Source organism: Nycticebus coucang, chromosome 12 (genome assembly GCF_027406575.1).
Source record: "Nycticebus coucang isolate mNycCou1 chromosome 12, mNycCou1.pri, whole genome shotgun sequence".
In the NCBI taxonomy this organism is placed as follows: domain Eukaryota; kingdom Metazoa; phylum Chordata; class Mammalia; order Primates; family Lorisidae; genus Nycticebus; species Nycticebus coucang.
In genome coordinates this window covers 20,960,371-20,981,355 of record NC_069791.1, presented here as the reverse complement: position 1 = coordinate 20,981,355, position 20,985 = coordinate 20,960,371, and the positions used below count along the sequence as shown (strand labels likewise).

Below are 20,985 nucleotides of genomic sequence, written 5' to 3'. Positions count from 1 at the left end.
ACAAAGTAGTATTCAGAATCCAAAAATCCTCTTAAAGAAAAAAATTAAGTTTTCTGGAAAGTTACAAAAGTTACAACCTCTAATGGTGTTGCATTTAATTACAAGGCATCATTTACAAGGAAAACTATCAACAAAATGTTCCTGCCTAAAACATTCCACACAATAGGAATTTATACAGGTGACGGATTTACTCTTTCCACAAAAACAAATTATTCTGGACCATTGACTGAAAAAAGAAATCTCCATTTATAAACAACCTTTATATGAAATAAGGTATTAGTAAGTCATTGGCTCAGGATAAGCTTACGACTTGAAAGAACTTTAGGCCCCTAAAATTTACATGTCAATGTTTTCAAAAAGGGCAAAAAGAGATATAACTAAGTCACAAATCCTTAGCAAAGCAAAAGAAAAAAATCAACAAATACCAATCTCAAACTCTCCATTCCCAAGTGAACAAAAATGATCGCATTAATGTACACAGCTATGATTTAATATTAATTTAATAAAAGTATTTAGAAAAATTTTAAATCATTAGAAATACTCATGACAAAATTTCACAAAGAGGTTGCCACCATGTAGAGAATATTTTATGAATATTTTGTAAAACCATGTAATGAAGGTAGATTTAGCTATAATTTCCCATTTCCCTATGTATGATGAGTTTTGGGGCAATTTTTGGGACACCCTGTATTTCTAATGCCAAAAAAAAAAAACTTTTAAAAAAGTAGAAAGCTTACCATTATATAATGGGCCAATTATTTCTAATGAACAAGTCATCTTATACCATTAAAAAAAAAATGACATGGCAAAACAGAAACGGGTAGTATGAAAATATTCCAGCAGGAGCACCAAGTCGGTTTCCTAAAACCTGGGTGGTTTGCTCCTGAGTAACAGCTACCTATGCAACAGCCATGGGACTGGCACTCTGCCCACCTGGCGTGAAGAGAGGAGGGCAAGGAGCTAGGAGACGGCCACAGTGGGAGGGCTCTGGAGTGGCCAAAGATATTTAGTGCCTGATAATTGGAAGTAGTCAAAACCGGACGATGGCCTGGAAATAGCCCTTATTCTCTGCATCCCACAGCAGTGATGGGAGGGGGTATGAGCAGCTGTGTCTATGGGCAACAGAAGCAGCAGCCACTTACTCTTTGGCCCTACACAAAGACTGGCATACTAAAAGGAAGTGAAAGAAAGTCTAGATTCTTCAGCATGAAAGGGAGATTTGCGCTGCATGAGATAACCTCTGTATGTTTGCTAAAATGTGTACTTGTGTCCATCGCTTCACCCATATACAAACTTGGTACGTATAAGAATTATGAGAAGTTCCCATTGCTTGCTGAGGCTTAACTTTCATTCAGGTTCTTTGATGAGCAGCAGACCATGCCTGTGTGGTAGTGATGGATGCGCACTTAGCCACATTAGAATATATATTGCAACTCTCCTAATGATATGGAAGGTATTAAAATGCTCATCAGAGATGTGATTTTTGTTAAAGGTAAGTAATGATATAGAAATACTTGCAGAGAAAAAAAATCTAAGTTTTTTTAATTACATAGAACTTGGAGTTTGAACATTTAATTTATAACTCCTATTATCTTTAATGTTATTTATTAAGTAAAGTGCAATCAAAAAGCAAAGAATGTAGCGGCTATTATGTCAAGTCTGTTAATTTTATCCATAATAAACAAAGTCATCTTTTAGTTCAGAACCATTAAGCCAAGTAAATATGGCCAGCGAGTTTAATTTTTCCTTACTAATGTCAAGAAAGAGAAATGGCTTAATACGTGACAAGCACTCACAAGTATGAAGATACATTTTATCAACTTCATACATAAATATATTATTACTCACCCAGAATGGATGATTAATATTAAGAGAGCAGGAAAAAAAATCTCATTTATTTTACCTCAAGTTTATTAATGCAGATGATGGCAAATTACAAGACAGTTTTGTATTTATTTGCAAAGCTATTGCCGCAAATTATTTCCATGTAAGCTATTTTCAAAGCCTTCAAATTAGAAGCATAAATAAATCTTGGATATCAGAAAAATTTCTAATAATTCCATGAAAATGAATTTATATATATAAAGCCCAAGATTATTTTAAGTGAAAAAAATATAGAAACTTAAGAACACAATCTAGGGAACTGCACCAAATCTACAGTATGGAACTTTATCTACAGAAGAATTGCATTTATCCTGAAGAAACTACAGTTTTGAAAACACAGAAGAAGGGAACAGAGTCCTCTTAGAATTTGTGGAAAAATTCTCATTTATTTTTCCTGAAAGATATACCTTTGCTTTTCAATGAGCCTTTTTTTTTTTTTTTTTTTTTTTGTAGAGACAGAGTCACTTTATGGCCCTCAGTAGAGTGCCGTGGCCTCACACAGCTCACAGCAACCTCCAACTCCTGGGCTTAAGCGATTCTCTTCCCTCGGCCTCCCGAGTAGCTGGGACTACAGGAGCCCGCCACAACTCCCGGCTATTTTTTGGTTGCAGTTTGGCCGGGGCTGGGTTTGAACCTACCACCCTCAGTATATGGGGCCGGCGCCTTACCGACTGAGCCACAGGGGCTGCCCCTTTTCAATGAGCCTTTATTCATATTTCTCTTGTATGTTAAAAATGGATAAGTGAATGTATAGCTTCAAAATATTTCTCTATTCTCTGTTTTTTTCCTTTTCAAACATAATCAGCAAAGTCTGAGGAGAGAACTCCTTCAACCAGCCTGAGTATCTTAATTCTTTCCAGCAAGTGCCATATAGTATTGTCTGTTGTTTTAGGTAATGCCGATGATGGTCAGTATCTACAGAAAGGGCAGAAGAGTCCACAATCTTTGTACACTGCACTCATGTGAAGTTTGCGGTTTGACTTTTAATATCAGCCCTCACTTACAGAACACCATTTGCAACCAGCACCTCAGTCTGGGAGGCTGAATCAGCCCTCACTCACAGCATACCAGGGAGCTCCCGATGAGGTCCCATCAGTACCCTAACTCTGCCACTTTGTTTGAAGCTGGGTTTCAGCGACAAGGTCTAACTGAAGCCCTTTTGGGGATGCAGAGAAGCAGGGATATTTCCAGACCAATTCTGAGACACCGTGCTAATCTGTCCTTCTTACTTCTGTTGCGCTTTCACCCACTTCAGATACCCTAGCATCCAAACGTGCCCATTAGTCTCATATGTCCAAACCAACTACGTTGTGTGATTAGATATGCAGCATGGAAACAGTGGCTGAGGTGTTGCTACATACATAGGTCATTACAATGTCGTTATTCTCTAAGAACTTGACTTACAGCTGTTTATAGGCACTGGCTGCCAGTTAGTAAATTCCCTATGCTGGAGTTAATGACATTTCAAGATAGATTAGCAATGTGAGCATTCTCCAAACCCTATTGTCACAGCCTGATGAAAACTTCGTGATGCCATTTACCGTCCCTGGTGCACCCATGATGACCTTTCTCTTCATCTTTCACTCATTTCATCATCCATCAAATATTTATTTAGCATCTAACTGTGTATGACAACTTGACAGATGTAATGGAGTGCACAAGTCCAACGTACAGTTCTGAATATCAGAAAACCTTAATTACGTCTGTTGCGCTTTCAACTATGTTGTGTTATCAACTATGTAAATATTTTACACAAGTTCCCATGATAAAAACTTTAGAAAGCTATCCTTCAGAGTGTTAATGGTGGTTATCTGTAGACGCCAGAAAAACAGGTAGTGGTATACTGGTAAATGTTTAACAATTGGTTCTCTGTTCTCTAGAGAAATAATTTTAAGACATTGGTCCATTTATCCATTTGTAGATAGGAGACAGTAGAAGAAAAATATGAAAAAAATTAAGGCCCATGGGGGGAAAAAGTATATTTTTAACATCCCTATTTTGTAGCATTTGCCAATTTCCATAACATAATGTGCTCACATCGTGGCCAATTTTCAAGCTACTTTAGTGAAGTCAACTACTTCACAAAGTTTCAACTCTTGTAAGCCAGTAAGCTCCGTCTAGCACACCACTGACTGGATGAGCTGCAGTGTCTTCTTATACTTTTCATCTTTTTAAACTGCCTAACTGATAATAGTGGTTATGTCCCCGCCCCACCAGTGATAGAAAGTGAGGATCCCAGAGCAGAGATGGAAGTAGGTGTTTTCTCTCTAAATCCTGTTATGCCTTTTAAATTTTGAAACACAGGATATATTACCAATTCCAAAAAAAGTTACAATTTAAAATTTAAAAAGTTGGCAGGGCATGGTAGCTCATACCTATCATCTTAGCACTATGGGAGGCCAAGGCACGTGGATCACTTGAGCTCAGGAGTTCAAGACCAGCCTGACCAAGAGAGAGACCGTGTGTCTACTAAAAATAGAAAAAACTTGCTGGGTACTATGGCAGGTGTATGTAGTCCCAATTACTTGGGAGGTTGAGGCAAAGGATCATTTGAGCCCATGAGTGTGAGGTTGCTTTGAGCTGTGATGACACCATTGCACTCTACCAAGTGTGACAGAGTGAGACTCTGTCTCAAATAAATAAATAAAAATAAAATTTAAAAATTTAAATTTTAATAATATGTATTTGTGACCAGGTGCAGTGGCTCACACCTGCAATCCTAACACTCTGGGAGGCTGAGGTGGGTGGATCACTTGAGCTCGTGAGTTCAAAACCAGCCTGAGCAAAAGTGAGACCCCATCTCTAAAAAAATCACTGGGCATTACCTTGTGGTGGGTGCCTGTAGTGCCAGCTACTTGGGAGGCTGAGGCAGGAGAAATGCTTGAGCTCAGGATGTTGAGGTTGCTGTGACCTATGACATCACAGCACTTTACCAAAGGCAACAAAGTGAAATTCTGTCTCAAAAAACAATCAATAAAACAATATTTATTTGCTACAATTACAATCAAATTCAGTAAATGAGATGTTCAGTGGCTCCATTTTTAGTGTTATATCATTAACACATAGATGTATTCATAAAACATTTAAATAGCAGTAAAGACATTATATGTTAGCATGCCAAAAGGAGTGACATACATTTTTAAAATGCTTTAGAAGCTAACAAAGGCAAAAATTAACATAAACTGGAAAGATGAGTGAAAGCTTCATGGAGATACAAGTGGAATTTTGAAATATGAGCCAGGGTTGGGACAAGCAGAGAAAAAGGAAAGGGATGACACAGCAGACTGGCCACACCCCTGGTACCTGTACCCTCCTGAAGGGTACTCCACCACTCCCAGTCCCATGTCCAACCCTCCCACTGTGTAATTAGGCTTCAGAGCAGGCTGCACGGCCAGGTGCTCACTGCAGTCAGCCCACGGGGAGATAAGACTAGAGTCAGGAGCTGGTACAAGGAAGACAGAAGCAGTCTCTCACCGTCCCCAATAATAATGTTAATGTTTACTTATTTATTCGGTAGCAGACACTCTGAGGTCTAACTCAGACAGCCCGAGTCCACAGAAAGAGGGCTCAAGTTCTCATTCTTGTGCTTTCTATCAGGCAGGCAGGAATGTGTGTGCAGAAGAAGCACCACTACCCCACCTCACCCTACCTATCCCAAGAAAACTTAAAAATGAGCAACCTTCAGCAGGCTTGGATAAGCGCTCTTACTACATGAGTAGAATAACCTAATGGAGAGCTAGGCCTGCACCTGATCGCTGCCAGTTAACAGAGCTACATGGGGAAAAGCCGTTTCTATGGAATATGGCCTGAAGGACATGATCTTTACAACAGGTTTCATACAGGAGGTGCTAATGGCATATGGAGCAAGAAAACTTGGTCATATAGGACTGTCCTGCACATCACCACGACAGTGCCTCCAAACTGCAGCACAGTTCAAGACCTTCACACCTAGATGTATGTCACCAGCGTCACTGCAGACTTGACTTTCTAAATTGTACTGTGGCCTGATGTCACCAGGCAACACAAAACCCACGAAACTGGTTCTTTAAGGACACTCACTCTCTTTGGCCATAAAAAGCTATAGGAGAATGAGAACTGAGCCACGTCTCTAGGCTCAGCACCAAGAATAGTTGCAGCCTCTTGATTATGTAACCAGATTTCTATTTTTTTCTTTGCCCTTACTTCCATGTTTCATTTTATTTTATCTTATTGTCCCATAGGTATCTCTACAAACCACCTTCAATTTTTTGTGCGTGAAAGAAAGCAGAAAGTAATGAAATAAATGTTAAGGAAAATTCATGGAATAAAACTAAAGAGATGGGTGAGAAAAGGCAAGAAAACTATAGAATGTTAGTTTGAACCACCATAACAGGAAAAAAAAACAATGTAAGCCAAGACACAAGGTCTTTTGGGGTGAGAGGAAGTGAGGGGGTAACACAGTGCACTGATAAAAACACCAGAATCAATAAACAGAAGAGGTGGGTTAGGGTCCTGATTCTGTCCTAAATATCCACTAGCAAAGCGATTCTAGGGGAAAAAAAGGCAGGGAAGAACTGAACCTTCCAGTCCCCCACAGACAAGAAGAAATGGCAGAGGCCAGAGACTCAGGAGGGGGGCTCTGGAATCACACCCGCTCCTGTGGAACCTTTAAAACCCGATCTCTAAAACTTTGCCTTTTCATCTGTAAAACGGAAATGACAGTACTGACCTTGTATTACTGTGGGACGTTTGTGGATTTTTTTTGTTGTTGTTGTTAGCTAGTATTTTCAAGCACTTTACGTAGATTTACAGATGAGGATCTTGAGGTACAGAGAGTGAAATATTTTGCACAAGGTCACAAAGCCAGTAAGTGGCAGAGCTATGGTTGGAATGTTCGCCTCCCTCTCCAGGTTTGCACTCTCTTTCCCAGGACTGAGCACTGAGGACAAATGAATTAATAACCTGGAAAGCACGGAGCACAGTACCCTGCACATGGTAAGTCTAGTAACCATCAGCTTACTTAGCAGACGAAAAGCATCAGGGAAAAATGTACTATATCCCAAGCAGGATCTTGTTTAGAGAAATGTTATCAAATTTATAGATGATACAAACTGAAAGAATAAGTACAAAGAAATTACAGAATTAATAATAAATTTAAAAAGTGTAACTAGAAAGCGTAAGAATTAGATGCAGAGATCTATTATAAATTTGTCCATCATGGTGTTATTTATTAAACTCAAAACAGGAAATGAGGTAAATATCCAAAGTAGGAGGTTGATCAAACAAAATATGGTGTATCCATGCACACAGACCAGAGGACTAGATTAGAACATGACAGAGTCAGCGCTAGTGCTTTGGTAGTATGAGTTGATTCTTATTTCTTTACAATTTTCAGTTTTTTACATCTTTGATAATGAAAATGTATAGCTATAATAGTTGAAAAAAATTATATTATTTTAAATAAAATAAGTCAATATAAAGCTATCCCTATTATCTCAATAAACCTACTTTATACGAAGTGTAAGAAAGGAGAGCAAGCCACTGTATTTCAGGCGTCCATGTCACTAACAATGTTTAAGGTGCTAACATAATATCACACTGTTTTAATGAGTATTAGATGGAAATTTTGCAGATTACAAGATTACAGATGCTGGTCAGTGTGTACAGTTAATGTATTCAGTCTTGGGGACCACTGTAAACAGTGACCATCATCACTCATGTAAATGTGGGCAGCAGATCTAATGAAGTGCTAACCCATCAGCCTGAAAAGCAGCAGATGTGTACCCAGCACTGGTCAGTCCAGAGTCAAGAGCAGCAAGGGAGGACGTGGCCGTGACCATCACATATGTACATACAGAATGTCATCTGGAAGAGGCTGGGCGAGTTCCTTGTCTCTACAAGAGGGCAGTGGGAGAAAATTACGGGAAAGAAAAATCCAGTTCACAAAATAAAGGGGAAATTTTCCTACCAAGTAGGAATCAGGTTGTTCTGTGAAGAAACCATCTTCTTTTATTAAGATCAAATGACATGGTGAGAGTCACACTGCTACAAGCAAGGAGCTCACTTGATCTCAGTGACCTGAGAAGAGGCCTGTCCCTGGGACCAGACACATGCGTGCTAAGGGAAAACCCCCAGGAACCTCTCCCAGGAGGGCGCAAGCCGGTTACTGGATGAGTATTAGGATGGCACCCTCCCCTCAAACACAGGTAAGAACCGGGAAAGCAGGGAACCCAAGCGGGGGTCCTGGGAAGTTACCACTTGGAGATACAGACGGTCTTACAAGTCCCTATTGCAAGCCAGATGGAGTGTCCCCAGGGAGAGTCCTCTCTAGCCAGACTTGCCACGTTTTGTTCTCCACATCTGTACACTGTGTTTGCCTTTTAGTGTTTAGTAAAGATTTGCGAAGTCCCAGGCTGCCTCATCTCCAATAAGAGGAACAAGGTAAAGAGAGGTTTATGCTCACACTGGACAGGATCAAAGCTTTTATTGATGTGAAGCATTTTATTTACATGAATGCTTTAATCTTCTCAACAACCTACGAAGTGGGTACTACGAGTCCCGTTTACACATGAAGAAATTGAGACCCAGAGAGGTGATGTGACTTGCCCAAAGGCCACAGATAGTAAGTGGTGGAACAGGGGCTCATGATGAACATGAAGAAACTTTCATGGTCAGAACAGTGGTTATTCTTTCAGGAAGGGACCATTTGAAGCTATTTGGTACCAGTTAGCAGTGATTTATGTAAATACCAAGGGCCATGAATGACTTTCTTCTTCCCCTTCCCTCCTCCTCCTCCTTACTCACCAGTCCTCCTACCGTGCTTCTATATATCAGTGGTTCTCACCTTCCTGATGCTGCAGCCCTTTAATACAGTTCCCGTGGGTCGTGACCCACAGGTTGAGAACCGCTGTTCTCTATACAAGAGAAGTTAGACGATAGTACACAGCATTTTTATTCAACACATTGCACTGTAAATAATGGGGTAAAACAATTATCTGCCAGTGATAAAAATTATAAAGCTATTAAATTCTAAACCCAGGAAATTTCACAAAGAATTAGAATGTAGCATTTTTATGCATAACTATTAACAAATTAAGAGAGATACCTCTTTACAAATTTCGTACTAATTTATAAAGTTGTTTTCAGAACAGTGACTTCTATGCACTCTTAGCAACCTGAAAAGGAACAGCTCCTTCTGCTTTTACTTTGTGTTTGTGATTTTGTGGAATGAAGCAGAATCATTCTATTTTAAATCAATCTTGCATATGTCCTATCTGGATTTTCTTCATTTCTCTCTAATCTGTTCTTTTAAGCATATGAAGTGAAGAAACAGGAGACTCCAGCAGCCATCCTTACCTGCGATCCAAGTGGTGAATTGAGAAAATAACTCCAGAATTTAAGTGGGTCTGTTTCAGGGTCACCACAATAGTAAATTCATGCTTATTTCTCAGCTTCTGAAAAAACTGTTCAGCTGTAGGTGCAGATGCTTTGATGCTTCTGGGAGTATCTAAAAGAGAAATAAACATATACTAAGAATAGACTGGAATTTCGTTTTATACAGTCCCTTTTACACGCAACATCACTGAAAAACTGATAAATACCAAGTTTCATACGCTCTGATAAATTCCTTCAATGTGACTTTATGCTATATTTAACATAGGACCATGAAATCACGTGAATTATCCAACTTGTGTTTCGGAGTCTTTTTTTTCAAAAATGTCCCCTTTGAGGCAAAAGAATTAAAGAACCTTATTTGAAGAAGTACATTCCCAAGTCTTCTCCTTACACATTTCCTGTGCTCTAGATAGCACAGGCATCCCTGGTGTCAACAGTGAACAAAGAGAAGCACTTCCTAGAATAGTGGCTACACGACATTAGACATTCGGTTTCCCAACACCTCACGAGAGGAAACTGGATTTACATCTACGTGCCACACTCCATGCGGGTGTCTTTAAGTAGAAGGCTTGCTAGAGATTTTTTTAAAAGACCTTTGAAATTAGTCACTCTCAGTCTTCTGTGCAGTGGATAAAGCATTAAGATCAAATTATCTCACCACATTTGTTAGAAAAAAGTACATAGAATGTAGTTCCCATCTCCTCCCCAGGCTCGGAGAAAGTTTAGTCAAGGGAAGTTCGCCTGGGAAAGGAGAAATTTTTACTCTGCACATCCATATGGTTTTGTACTCCAACCTCAGGCCCTAAAAGATATGGGGAAAACAGAGAGGAACAGAGATGGATTTAGTGGACAGGAAAACCTATCATTCAAGCCATCTGCTAACTGGGCATAGGGCCTCCTAGTCACAGTAGGCATAGAGATGGATGGGAAGGAGATTTGCAGTTTGTCTTGTGACCAAATAATTCTCCTATTTTCTATGCTTCAGCCTGGGTAAGTTGTTCTCAGTGGGAGAATTGGAATTTGGAGAGAACAATTCTTCCTGGTGAAGCACCGGCCCTTGCGTCACAAAATATTTAGCACCCGTGGGTCCCTGTCCAAGGAATGCCAGTGGCTCCCAGCCCTCAGTCATTGCAATAAACCAAGCACAGCCACACATTTCCAAACACTCCCTGGGCAGTGGTACAGCAGAAACCTGAGTGAGAAGCACAACCTTGGTGAAACTGATTAGAAAATTAACCCCCAATTTCCCACCTTTCTAGGCCCATAAATTTAGGAAACAACAATACAGGGGATGGGTCTCCTGCACCAGCCCTCAGAGCTTCATCGGGACTCTCTGCTCCTCCTCCACTGCTCTGGGAGGTCTGGGCCGCTCTGCTGCAGCTCCTGTCCTATTGTGACCTGCAGCTAGTAGAAGATCTATGATGGCAGGACACCCCAGAATCCAGGAACTGGGACTGTTAACATTCAGGGACGTGGTCATAGAATTTTCTCTAGAAAAGTGGGCATGTCCGACTCAGTGGAATCTGTGTAGGGAAGTGATGCTGGAGAAGTACAGAAATCTGGGCCCCCTGGGTCACCCCGCCTCTAAGCCAGACCTGATCACCTGTGTGGAGCAGAGGAAAAGGCTCGGAATGTGAAGGGACAGGAGAGAGTGGCAGAAGGCACAGAGACTGACCAGCATTCCCTCCTGGTAAGGGGCCACCAGCATGGAGTGGTTCTGACTATTCTACAGAAAATGCACCATGAGGGATTTTTGGTTTTCTGCTTCACCTTTTTGACATCAGAGGACGGAAAACGTCACCCTCAGATCATGATAATGCTGCCATTTTCTGAACATCAGACCCATGAATTAGCATAAAGATCATGTCTCTCATGTTATAAATATTCATGCTCCTCTTACAGCCTACTAAATATGTACATTTGGCAAAAAAAAATACAGAGGGCATTAAAATTCTGATGTTAAATATCTACAATAAGGTTTGTTATCTTGCATATTGTATCTTGTATCTCTTGTAGTTGCAGAAGTCAAATGTGACTTGAGTATTATAATTTCAATACAGTTTTTTCCTTTCTTAAAGTGTACACATTTTTGGCACCCTCTGCATCCATCACCCTCTGTGTCCATCACTGGGAATACAAAGACATGGAAAAGCCCTTGAGACGCAGGCACAGTGGTAGAAGTGACAATCCAGTACAATGAAAGACGTGCTGTTACAGAGAGAGGTACAAAGTGTTAGCGGATCAGAGAGAAAAGTAGCCGATGACAGCTGGAGGGAAGGCTCATGAAACAGATGCCATTTGATCAGGAGTTCACCAGGTAAAGAAAGAAGGGAAGAATATTCCAGTCATAACAACAGCTTGTGAAAAAGCAGAGAGGCAGGAAAGGGCATAACATAGCGGAGATGACTCTCAGCCACAGCTGGATGAGTAGGATAGGAAAGCTGGACTGGATAAGGCTGGAACCTTGTAGGCCAATGTAACAGATACATGCTGTTTCTAGCACGTTATTAATTTACTTTCTTGGTTTAAAAAAAAAAAAAACTCATGGGCGGCACCTATGGCTCAAGGGAGTAGGGCGCCAGCCCCATATACTGGAGGTGGCGGGTTCAAATCTGGCCCCAGCCAAAAACTAGAAAAAAAAAACCAAAACCTCATATTTACCACTCCCCATTTTTACCCCATGACTTTCTCTCTGTTACAATTCATCATGTGACAAAGATCTGACCAATGAGAGCATCACCCATCCCTGCCTTGGTATTTGGTCCCGGAATGGGGTCCTTTCCAGGACAAAGAAGTCAGGCTCAGCACAGGTGTTCAACTTTTAGAAAAAAGAAATTTTCTTGTTGCCAAAAGAAACTTCCATATATTCCCCCTCAACATTCGCAACACAAAAGCACAACAATAATCAGCAGTTTTTGCCATGGTCAACACAACATTTCCTCCTCAGGCTTTATCGGGGATAAGACAGGCTATGGAAGGGATTCTGTATAATCCCTCCTAGCTCTCAAACCTTCTGCTTCCTTAAGGAAGCACACAAAATGTAATTCCATGAGAACGATTTCATCTAGTGTTAACGTTTAATTCACTCAAACTTATATAGAACTAAAACATTCACAAACTTCATTACTTAATTTTCATTTGATAGATAAAAGCAAATTAAAATGAAATTATAAATATGTATTATGCTTCTCCTCTTTTCAAGCAGGTAGAACTTCAGCAGCAGCCTTTGTCTTGCTAAGCAGGATGATAGATGGGGATGCAAAGGAGAAAAATAGAGAAAGAGCTACACTGAATACACAAATGATCAAACCCACAGAGACATCCAAGGACACGGCCCAGAGAATGTGAACTCTTACAGCAAGAGAAAAGCAATTTAGAAATCTGTAGTAGCTGCCTTATGAGGTGGAACCTTGAAAAAAAAGATGCTCAAAGAGGATTTTTAGGTAGTTTTGTCGTCTTGTATGTGCAGAAAACCTTCATTAAATCCCTGTATTATTCTTTGATTGTTTTTGGAGTCTGGCTTATGGAAAGAGTTGAGAGTATGTATTATTTTTATTTGTTTTTTAATGTTGTTTTACCTTTAGATGAAAAGGCATGCAAAGATTGGTCTTAAAGTGAAAGGCAGAAGAACTTAATGATACATTTTAGTATCATTAAAATGTAAGTCACCAGGATTGAAAACACAGTGAAGGTAACTGCAGGTGAAGGTAACCATTAAAAAAAGTGATCAATCAGCATTTAGAAAAATTCACTCATGGCTGTGTGGAAGGTTATTTGAAGAAAGGAAAAAAAAAATGAAAACAGAGAATACTTGAAAATTTTGGTAACTTGGGTAATCCTTAACTTTTATGTTTTATTTTACATATTTTAAAGACCATATTTTAACATCCTATTTTCCCAAAAGGTATTGATTCTTTCAACCTGGCCTAGAGATGTCACACAGAGCTACCAGTCACTGCACTGCTTTCCAGGCATTTCCCTGAGAGCCAAGAGAACACCAAGGGGTGATGTGCTCAGAAATGCTGAAAAAAAGTCCTTCGGAAGACCGGCCAAGCAAGACCAGCGTCCGCCTCCCCAGGGGTGGTGGGGTGGGTGGGGTGCTGTGAGGCCTCCATCCAGCTTACACTTGAGGCTTATTCACATGTACTGTGTCACAATCCTCAACAGTCCAATTTCTCCTCCCAGCCCGTAACTTCCTGTTTGTTCCCTCAGTAGTGGGGGGAGGCAGGGGTGGGGGTGGGTTGAAAGAAGAAGGGACCCTGCAGAATGAACATGGCCACCAAAAGCCCCATCAGGTTTCTTTTTTCCCATCCTGATTAATCAAGTTCATTGCGTAAGTATTTAAAAGCCAGGCCTTGAGTGAGTGTCCCACGGGGACTGGAATGAGGTGCAGTGTGGACATCCCCGGGAGGGAGGAAGACTGGCCTTCTTTACTGTGGCCTTGGGATGGTCTCCTCACCTGGCTCTCCCAGCCCAGGGGCCCAGAACATGCACGTGACAGAGAGCGTGCCTAAAAGAAGTCACAATCGTACCATGAGTTTCAGTTCCCTGTCAACAGAACCCCATCTGCCACTGAGCTTTACCGTATTCTTTTTCTTTTAATTTTTTTTTTAATTGTTGGGGATTCATTGAGAGGCTTTACCTTATTCTAATAAGATTATTGTCCCCTCAAACATATTCTGAGAATTTATTATGTATGATGGAAGGACTCTATTAGGGCCTAAACTCTGTGAATGACACGGGAATAAACAGGAGGGGTAGGATTCAGGGGCTGTTTAGAAAGAAGAATCTAAAGAACTTGGTCAATGATGAGCCACATGCCAAAAGCAAAAGAAAGGGGAGAATATGAATCCCATTAAATCCACAGTCCCTCACCAGAATCCTAAATGGTCGGAAATGCAGTAGGAGGATCGTGGCACCACTCCGGACGTCAGTGTTAGGAATGGTGATTTAAGAGCTACGGGACCGGCATGCAGAAGTAAGATGCTGGCGCTTCGGGATTTGATTTCATCAGAAAGGTCCAAGTTGACAACTAGATTTAGAAATCACCACAATAGGGTGTCTAAAGCCATAGGCATGCTGAGTAAATCATAGGAATCATAGGAATGAGAGGAGGATGAATGGATGGACCTCAGAAACACTGAACCTAAACCCCACCAGGGACACGTAGTTACTACCCAGAAGCTTAACTGGAGCAAACACACACACACACACACACACACAATGCTGCACATAAGATACCGTACAATTTTGTGCGTCACAGTTTTATAATAACATTTTTTTTCTTCTTTGAACCCACATTCTGTTTTGTTCTCACAAAACCCTGGAAACTTGATCATAGCAACAATTACTACTTCTTTATTTAAAATAAGAAAAAAACAAACAGAAGGATTCCATGTTTACCCAAAGACACCAGTGAATTAGAGGTCTAACGGGGATGACCCTTTCTGAGCCACTGTTCTTTCCACCACGTTGCACTGTCTCCTGAACGTGGCACCCTCTATCCAAGCTTAGTCTCCAGTCACAAACAACTGCTCATAAGGGCACCACCAGAAAAAATCCAGAACAAAGGAATTATGTAACATTTTTAGTTCCCTAAGGAACTAGCTTCGTAGTGATTTTTTTTTAAAACTTTATTTCTCAACATACATGCCATCAATTTTTTTTTTTTTTTTTTTTTTGGTTTTTGGCCGGGGCTAGGTTTGAACCCACCACCTCCGGCATATGGGACCAGCACCCTACTCTAAGAAAGGTCATTTTCTCCATTTGCATTTCTGTTTTCCAATTTGTAAATCAGCATTCTTGCCTTCTACTTTCACCTCAAGGATTACATAATGTTCAGAGAGACTTCTAAATTCCCAAGATTATTACTATAAAATCCAGTTCTGGTACTAACCAGAAAATGAAGTCAAGAGAAAACCATCCAATGCAAATTAATTTTACTTTATTTGTGTTAATCATTAACATTTTAGAACTAAAAATTTAATTCCAATATGTATTAAGCACTCTCTCCATAAGGCCTCCTATAGGAATCATCAAAATTAGAAAAATAAAGTATAGTGGTTACAAGAACAAACTTTGAACCCAGAGAAACGAGCTTCCAATTCCATCGTGTATCATTCTAAGCATGTAATAACAGCATGAGTTAGCTCTTAGGGTTATAGAGTCATTGTTATTACTCTTACCCACACAATGAGACATAGAACCCACTATAACCATCAACCACCTTAGTACCCTTGTGATTTTCTGAGCTTACTTGCATTCTAAGTATCCCAAATTTAGCCATAAAATATCATTCTCCAGGTTTAAAAGTTGACATAAACATTTTTCGACAATTAAATTATTCTTACAATCCTGCCCACCACTCTGTTTCTAGAGAACTATGAATGATTATTTTTATGGACAAAAATCAATATAAATGGAAATTCGTTTCATTTCAAAGCAGGGCAAAGATTTGAATTGCCTCTTCAGAGAAAAAAAATGATGTGAAAAGGAGTCTTAGAATGCTGCTGCTAACTCTAGAGAAAAGTTTATCAACATGCCCACACTGCACCGGGTGCTTCTTAATTTGAGAACTACTTGAGTTTCAACCTCAAATTTATTTCGTTTCCCATTTTTATTGTGCACAGAGTCTAAAAATACCACTAAGAGAATAACTAATGGCAGTTTAAATCAATTATTAATAAATAATGAAGCAACTCAGAAGGAATTACATCAAAATATCCATTTGTAGTCAAGGGACCACTAGTTTGGAGTGATGAGTTCATATATAGGTGTAGTAACAATTTCTAGGGATTTAAACAATGTGCTATGTATTCCTCACATACATATTAACACATAGTTGACACTGAAAGGAGAAAGAGAGAAAAGTGACTACTTCTTCCTAAAATAGACCACACTCAGTGCAATTATATAGGTAGTAGCAAATATGGGTTTTTATTGAAAAAGAAAGTCCAGTGGGAGTTTCTTTTTTCCTTTTATTTTAGTGGCCAAATTCCTCTTGTCATTGGGGAATTATTGGAAAATTAAATTTGTTTATATTTAAGGTATACAGTATGATGTTCTGACATACAAATACATTGTGAAATGCTAAGTATACCCAAGTAAAACGATAGCTAGCTAACATATCCATTACTTCACATAGTAGCCACTTTTTTTCTCTTTTTTTATTAAATCATAAGTGTGTACATTAATGCAATCATGGGGTACAATGTTTAGTGAGAACATTTAAGATCTGTTCTCTTAGCAAATTTCAAGTATATAATATAGTAGTAAAAAGGATCATTTTGTACATTAGATCTCCAGAACTTATCTTACATAAATGAAACTTTGTACTCTTGGACATTTCTCCCATTTCTTGTACTCTTTGACTTTGTACTCTTTGACATTGCTCCCCATTTCTCCCATCTCACATGCCCCAGCAACCACCATTCTACTCTGCTTCTGTGAATTCAACTTTATGTGGAGTCCACATGTAAGTGAGATCATACAGCATTTGTTTATCTGCACCTGCCTTATTTTCTTCGCATTATGATCTGCAGGTTTATTCATGTTTTCACACACCATAGGATTCCCTTCGAGTTTAAGACTAAGTAGTATTTCACTATGTGTATATACCACAACTGATTATCCATTTGATGGACATTCAAGCCATTTCCAAGACTTGGCTACTGCGAATAATGCTATGATGAACATGGAGATACACATAGTGCTTCAAGATATTTATTTCATTTCCTTTGAATATATACCTAGAAGTGAGATTGCAAAGTCGCATGATAGTTCTATTTCTTTATTTCATAAGGAATTTCCATGCTGTTTCCCATAATGGCTGTACCAGTTTACATTCACAACAACAGTACACAAGAGTTTCCATTTCTCCACATCTTCACCAACATGTGTTCTCATGTTGGTGTGAGGAGATGCGAATATCTCATTGTGGCTTTAATTCACATTTCCCTGATGATTAGTGAGTAATGTTGAACACTTTTTCATGTATATTTTGTCTATTTGCATGAATTATTTTGGTAAATTCTACTCAGGTTCTTGCCCATTTGTTAATCAGCTTATTTGTTCCTACTGGGTGGCATGAGTTTCTTATTTAATATTTTAGATATTAATTCCTTAGCACAAGTCTGGGTTACAAATATGTTTTTTCATTATGTGGGTTGTCTCTTTGTTCTATTGATTTTTTTTCCCTTTCTGGGCAGGAACTTTTTAGTTTGGTACAATTCCATTTGTCTACATTTGCATTTGTGGTTGATCCTTTTAAGGCTATGTCCAAATATATATATATATATATATATATATATATATATATATATATATCTTAACCAATGCTAAGGAGTTGTTCCTCACTTACTCACTACCCTCCCAGCCTCTGGTAACCATCATTCTACTCTCTGTCTCCATGAGTTCCCTATGTTTTCTTCTAATAATTTTACAGTTTCCAGTCTTCCAGTTAAGTCTTTAATCCATTTTGAATGGATTTTATTAAAAACACAGAGGGTAAGACAAGTGTTTGATTTCACTCCCCATCACCATTTATTGAAGAGACTGCATTTCCCCTTGTATGTTCTTGGCATCTTAGTAGAAAATCAATTGACTACAAATGCATGGAATTATTTCTGAGATCTCTATTCTGTTTCCTTGGTCTATATGTTGGTTTTCATTCCAATACCATGCTGTTTTGATTATTACAGCTTTGTAGTATAATAGATTGAATTCAAGTTGCGGGATGCCTCCAGCTTCGTTCCTTTTAATCAAGATCATTTTGGTTTTTTAGGGGCTTTTGTGGTCTTACATAAATTTCAGGATTTTTTTTCTATTTCTATGAAAAATGTCATTGGAATTTTAATACCAGTTGCATTGAATTTGTGGGATGATGTGGGTAGTAATGTAAATTTTAACAACATTATTTCTTCCATGAATCTATGAACATGTATCTTTCCCTTATTTGTGTCTTTTTCAATATCTTTCATTAGTGTTTTTTTCCTTTGTTTTCAATATACAGATCTTTCACCTTTTTGATTAAATTCATACCTAAGTATTTTACTTTTTTGTAGCTTTTGTAAATCATATTGTTTTCTCAATTTATTTATTGAGACAGTTTATTGTTAACATTTCTAACCCTTTAAATATTTTTAGTAGTCAGTAGTAGAATTAAGGAGAAGAAATTTCTTTTGCAATTAACAAGTATCATTACAACTGCCATCACGAATCAAACGAGTTTTTGCCCACTGCAGTGTGTAGAAACCTGAATTGATTTTTTTTCCCCTACATAACCAGACTAATAAAAATACCAAGTGTAAACTCAATTTCAAAAACTATCTAATCTCATACACTGATTGACTTACAATGTTCTGAAACTCACAAAATTACCAATTTTTTTCTGTACTTAACTATGAAATGTTATTGTCTTCTAAATTTAGGTTAGAAATGTACTAAGTTAAAACTATTAGTATAGTTATTATCTGTCACTTTCATTCTCCCTTCATTATGCCCATGTTTTTATAACGCAAACTTTCAAGATGAAATCATAGTTATTTTAAAAGCCATTAAAATTTGATAACACTATATGCATAGTTTGCAAAGTCTTTAAACATGAACAATCTCATTTAGGCCCCATAACAACTTTGAATGAGTAGGATTGTTAGCTTCATAATAAGAGAGATTGCAGATGAGAAAAGAGAAGCACTGAGAAACCAAGTGGTTATGGTCATCATCATAAGTAACTCAAGATCTGCATTCATTTCTATGAACTTACCACATTAGAAAATACCAAATGCAGTTGTGGCAGTATGAAGCAAGGAACCCTCCAAATTCAAGGGGCCAACCCAATATTCTAACATGGCCAATGTGCTTCCAACGCAACAGTGTCCTGCCAACACCATGGTAGGACACACACGCTCCACAAGCAGATAAACCCCCATTTTAAATTAACTTTTGTAAAAATGCATTCTATAGATAAATAAATAAGTTTCTCTTGATCTTTGGATTGGTTAGGTTTTTCAAATATACAAACTTATTTACATTGTATAATCTCTCAGCTATATACCCTAATCTAAACTACCAAGAGCAAACTGTACTACATTTTGAAAGAAAAAGTTGCTTTAAAAGGTAATTTTAAAATAATTCTGCTTAACAAGTTATTGGGCAAAATTTATCAGTAACACACAATTTTTCATGGAATAAATCCATATTTAATTGTGTCACATCCTCATGCTTAAGACCCCTATCCCTCCATGGGAAGAGAGTGAAAAACATATCCTTTGAAGGCTAGTTGGAAATTTCCCTTCTACATTCTTATTCCCATTAAAACCCCAAACTATTTCAAAAATATCTTTCAAACCTACAACTAATTATAATTTAATTCGATTCACGGTAAACATATTTCTTCATATATTAATAAAAATGTATGTTGGCTTAATGTTGTGAATATTCAACCCGATAAAAGACATACATACATTAATACAACCAGAAATCAAAAGTATTAATCAATCAATAAAAAAAAAATAGCAGGTTCTATTCCTGGATCCAGCAACTAAATAAATGATTGACATTAAGCAAAATCATTTTACTTGCATGTTGGGATTTTCATTAATGAAAAAGAATAAAATTTAGTCAGGATATTGGGGAAAGGCCCTACAGACAATAAAAAGTCCCTATAACATGGAACATAAAATTAAAATGTTAAAATTTTATATATAACAGATATAATACAAGTTATTAAGGTAATTCCGTTTTACTTGTTTTTATTCCATGCTAACAAGCAAACATCTGATAATAATCTGGCTTCTGTGGCACATTTTCCTTCAGAGAGAGGAATAGTGATCAACCACTATGAATATTTTAGTTTTGTTCACTGGTGTAATTTTCACTGCAGATTAAAATTAAAATTGGTACTTGAGTTTATAGTCAGATTAGTGCTTTTGGCTCGTATGAAACAGAACCTCATCAATGAAGTTAACCAGCAAAATTGAGAGGGTAAATCAACCAAAATAGTCTTCTTCTTTATCATCCTATCTTCCACCTATAACACTGCTTAAAAATGGCATCAGAAACATTAAGAAAATAAAAGGAATAATGATAATGATGATGACAACAACGAAGACTGTGATTGATTGTGATGGTGGTGGTGAGGACAATGTCATCCCTAACTTTAATAGGCGGGCTGTATTCCCCCTGTTGATCCTACCTCATTACCTGTCAATGAGCATCAACATTATTTCAACACATGTAGTAAATTTAAGAATCAGTAATCTGCTGGCTAGACTTTTATTTAAACCAATCCAAAATGTTATATCAAATTGAACCCAAACAGAATGCCTACAATTTGTCAGCTAATATCACGAACCAATGTCTTAAAATACCTGAGGAGCATTAAACAAACCAGGCATCCTCAAACTTTTTAAACAGGGGGCCAATTCACTGTCCCTCAGACCGATGGAGGGCCAGACTATAGTTTCAAAATAAAAACTATGAACAAATTCCTATGCATACTGCACATATCTTATTTTGAAGTAAAAAACAAAATGGGAACAAATAGAATTCACACCACCACATGTGGCCCATGGGCCGTAGTTTGAGGACCCCTGAAACAGACTATCATAATTTACAGAACATCCTTCTGCCTTGACTAAAGCAATTAAAACCCTGTATAAATGAATTATTTAAATTTCTTTAAAACAGCACAATAACAAAAAAACCCCAAAACCATGAGTTTTCATT

General features: G+C 38.3%; 1 protein-coding gene across 3 annotated transcripts in view; it reads right to left on the bottom strand.

Moving 5' to 3' along the window:
* Positions 1–20,985, bottom strand: part of NELL2 (neural EGFL like 2) — a 376,415-nt gene that overhangs the window by 303,861 nt on the left and 51,569 nt on the right. For all 3 annotated transcript variants that reach the window (XM_053555545.1, XM_053555546.1, XM_053555547.1), the window contains one exon: positions 9,220–9,370. In XM_053555545.1, the coding sequence (XP_053411520.1) occupies positions 9,220–9,370 (151 nt within the window). The remainder of the gene's footprint in view (positions 1–9,219; positions 9,371–20,985) is intronic.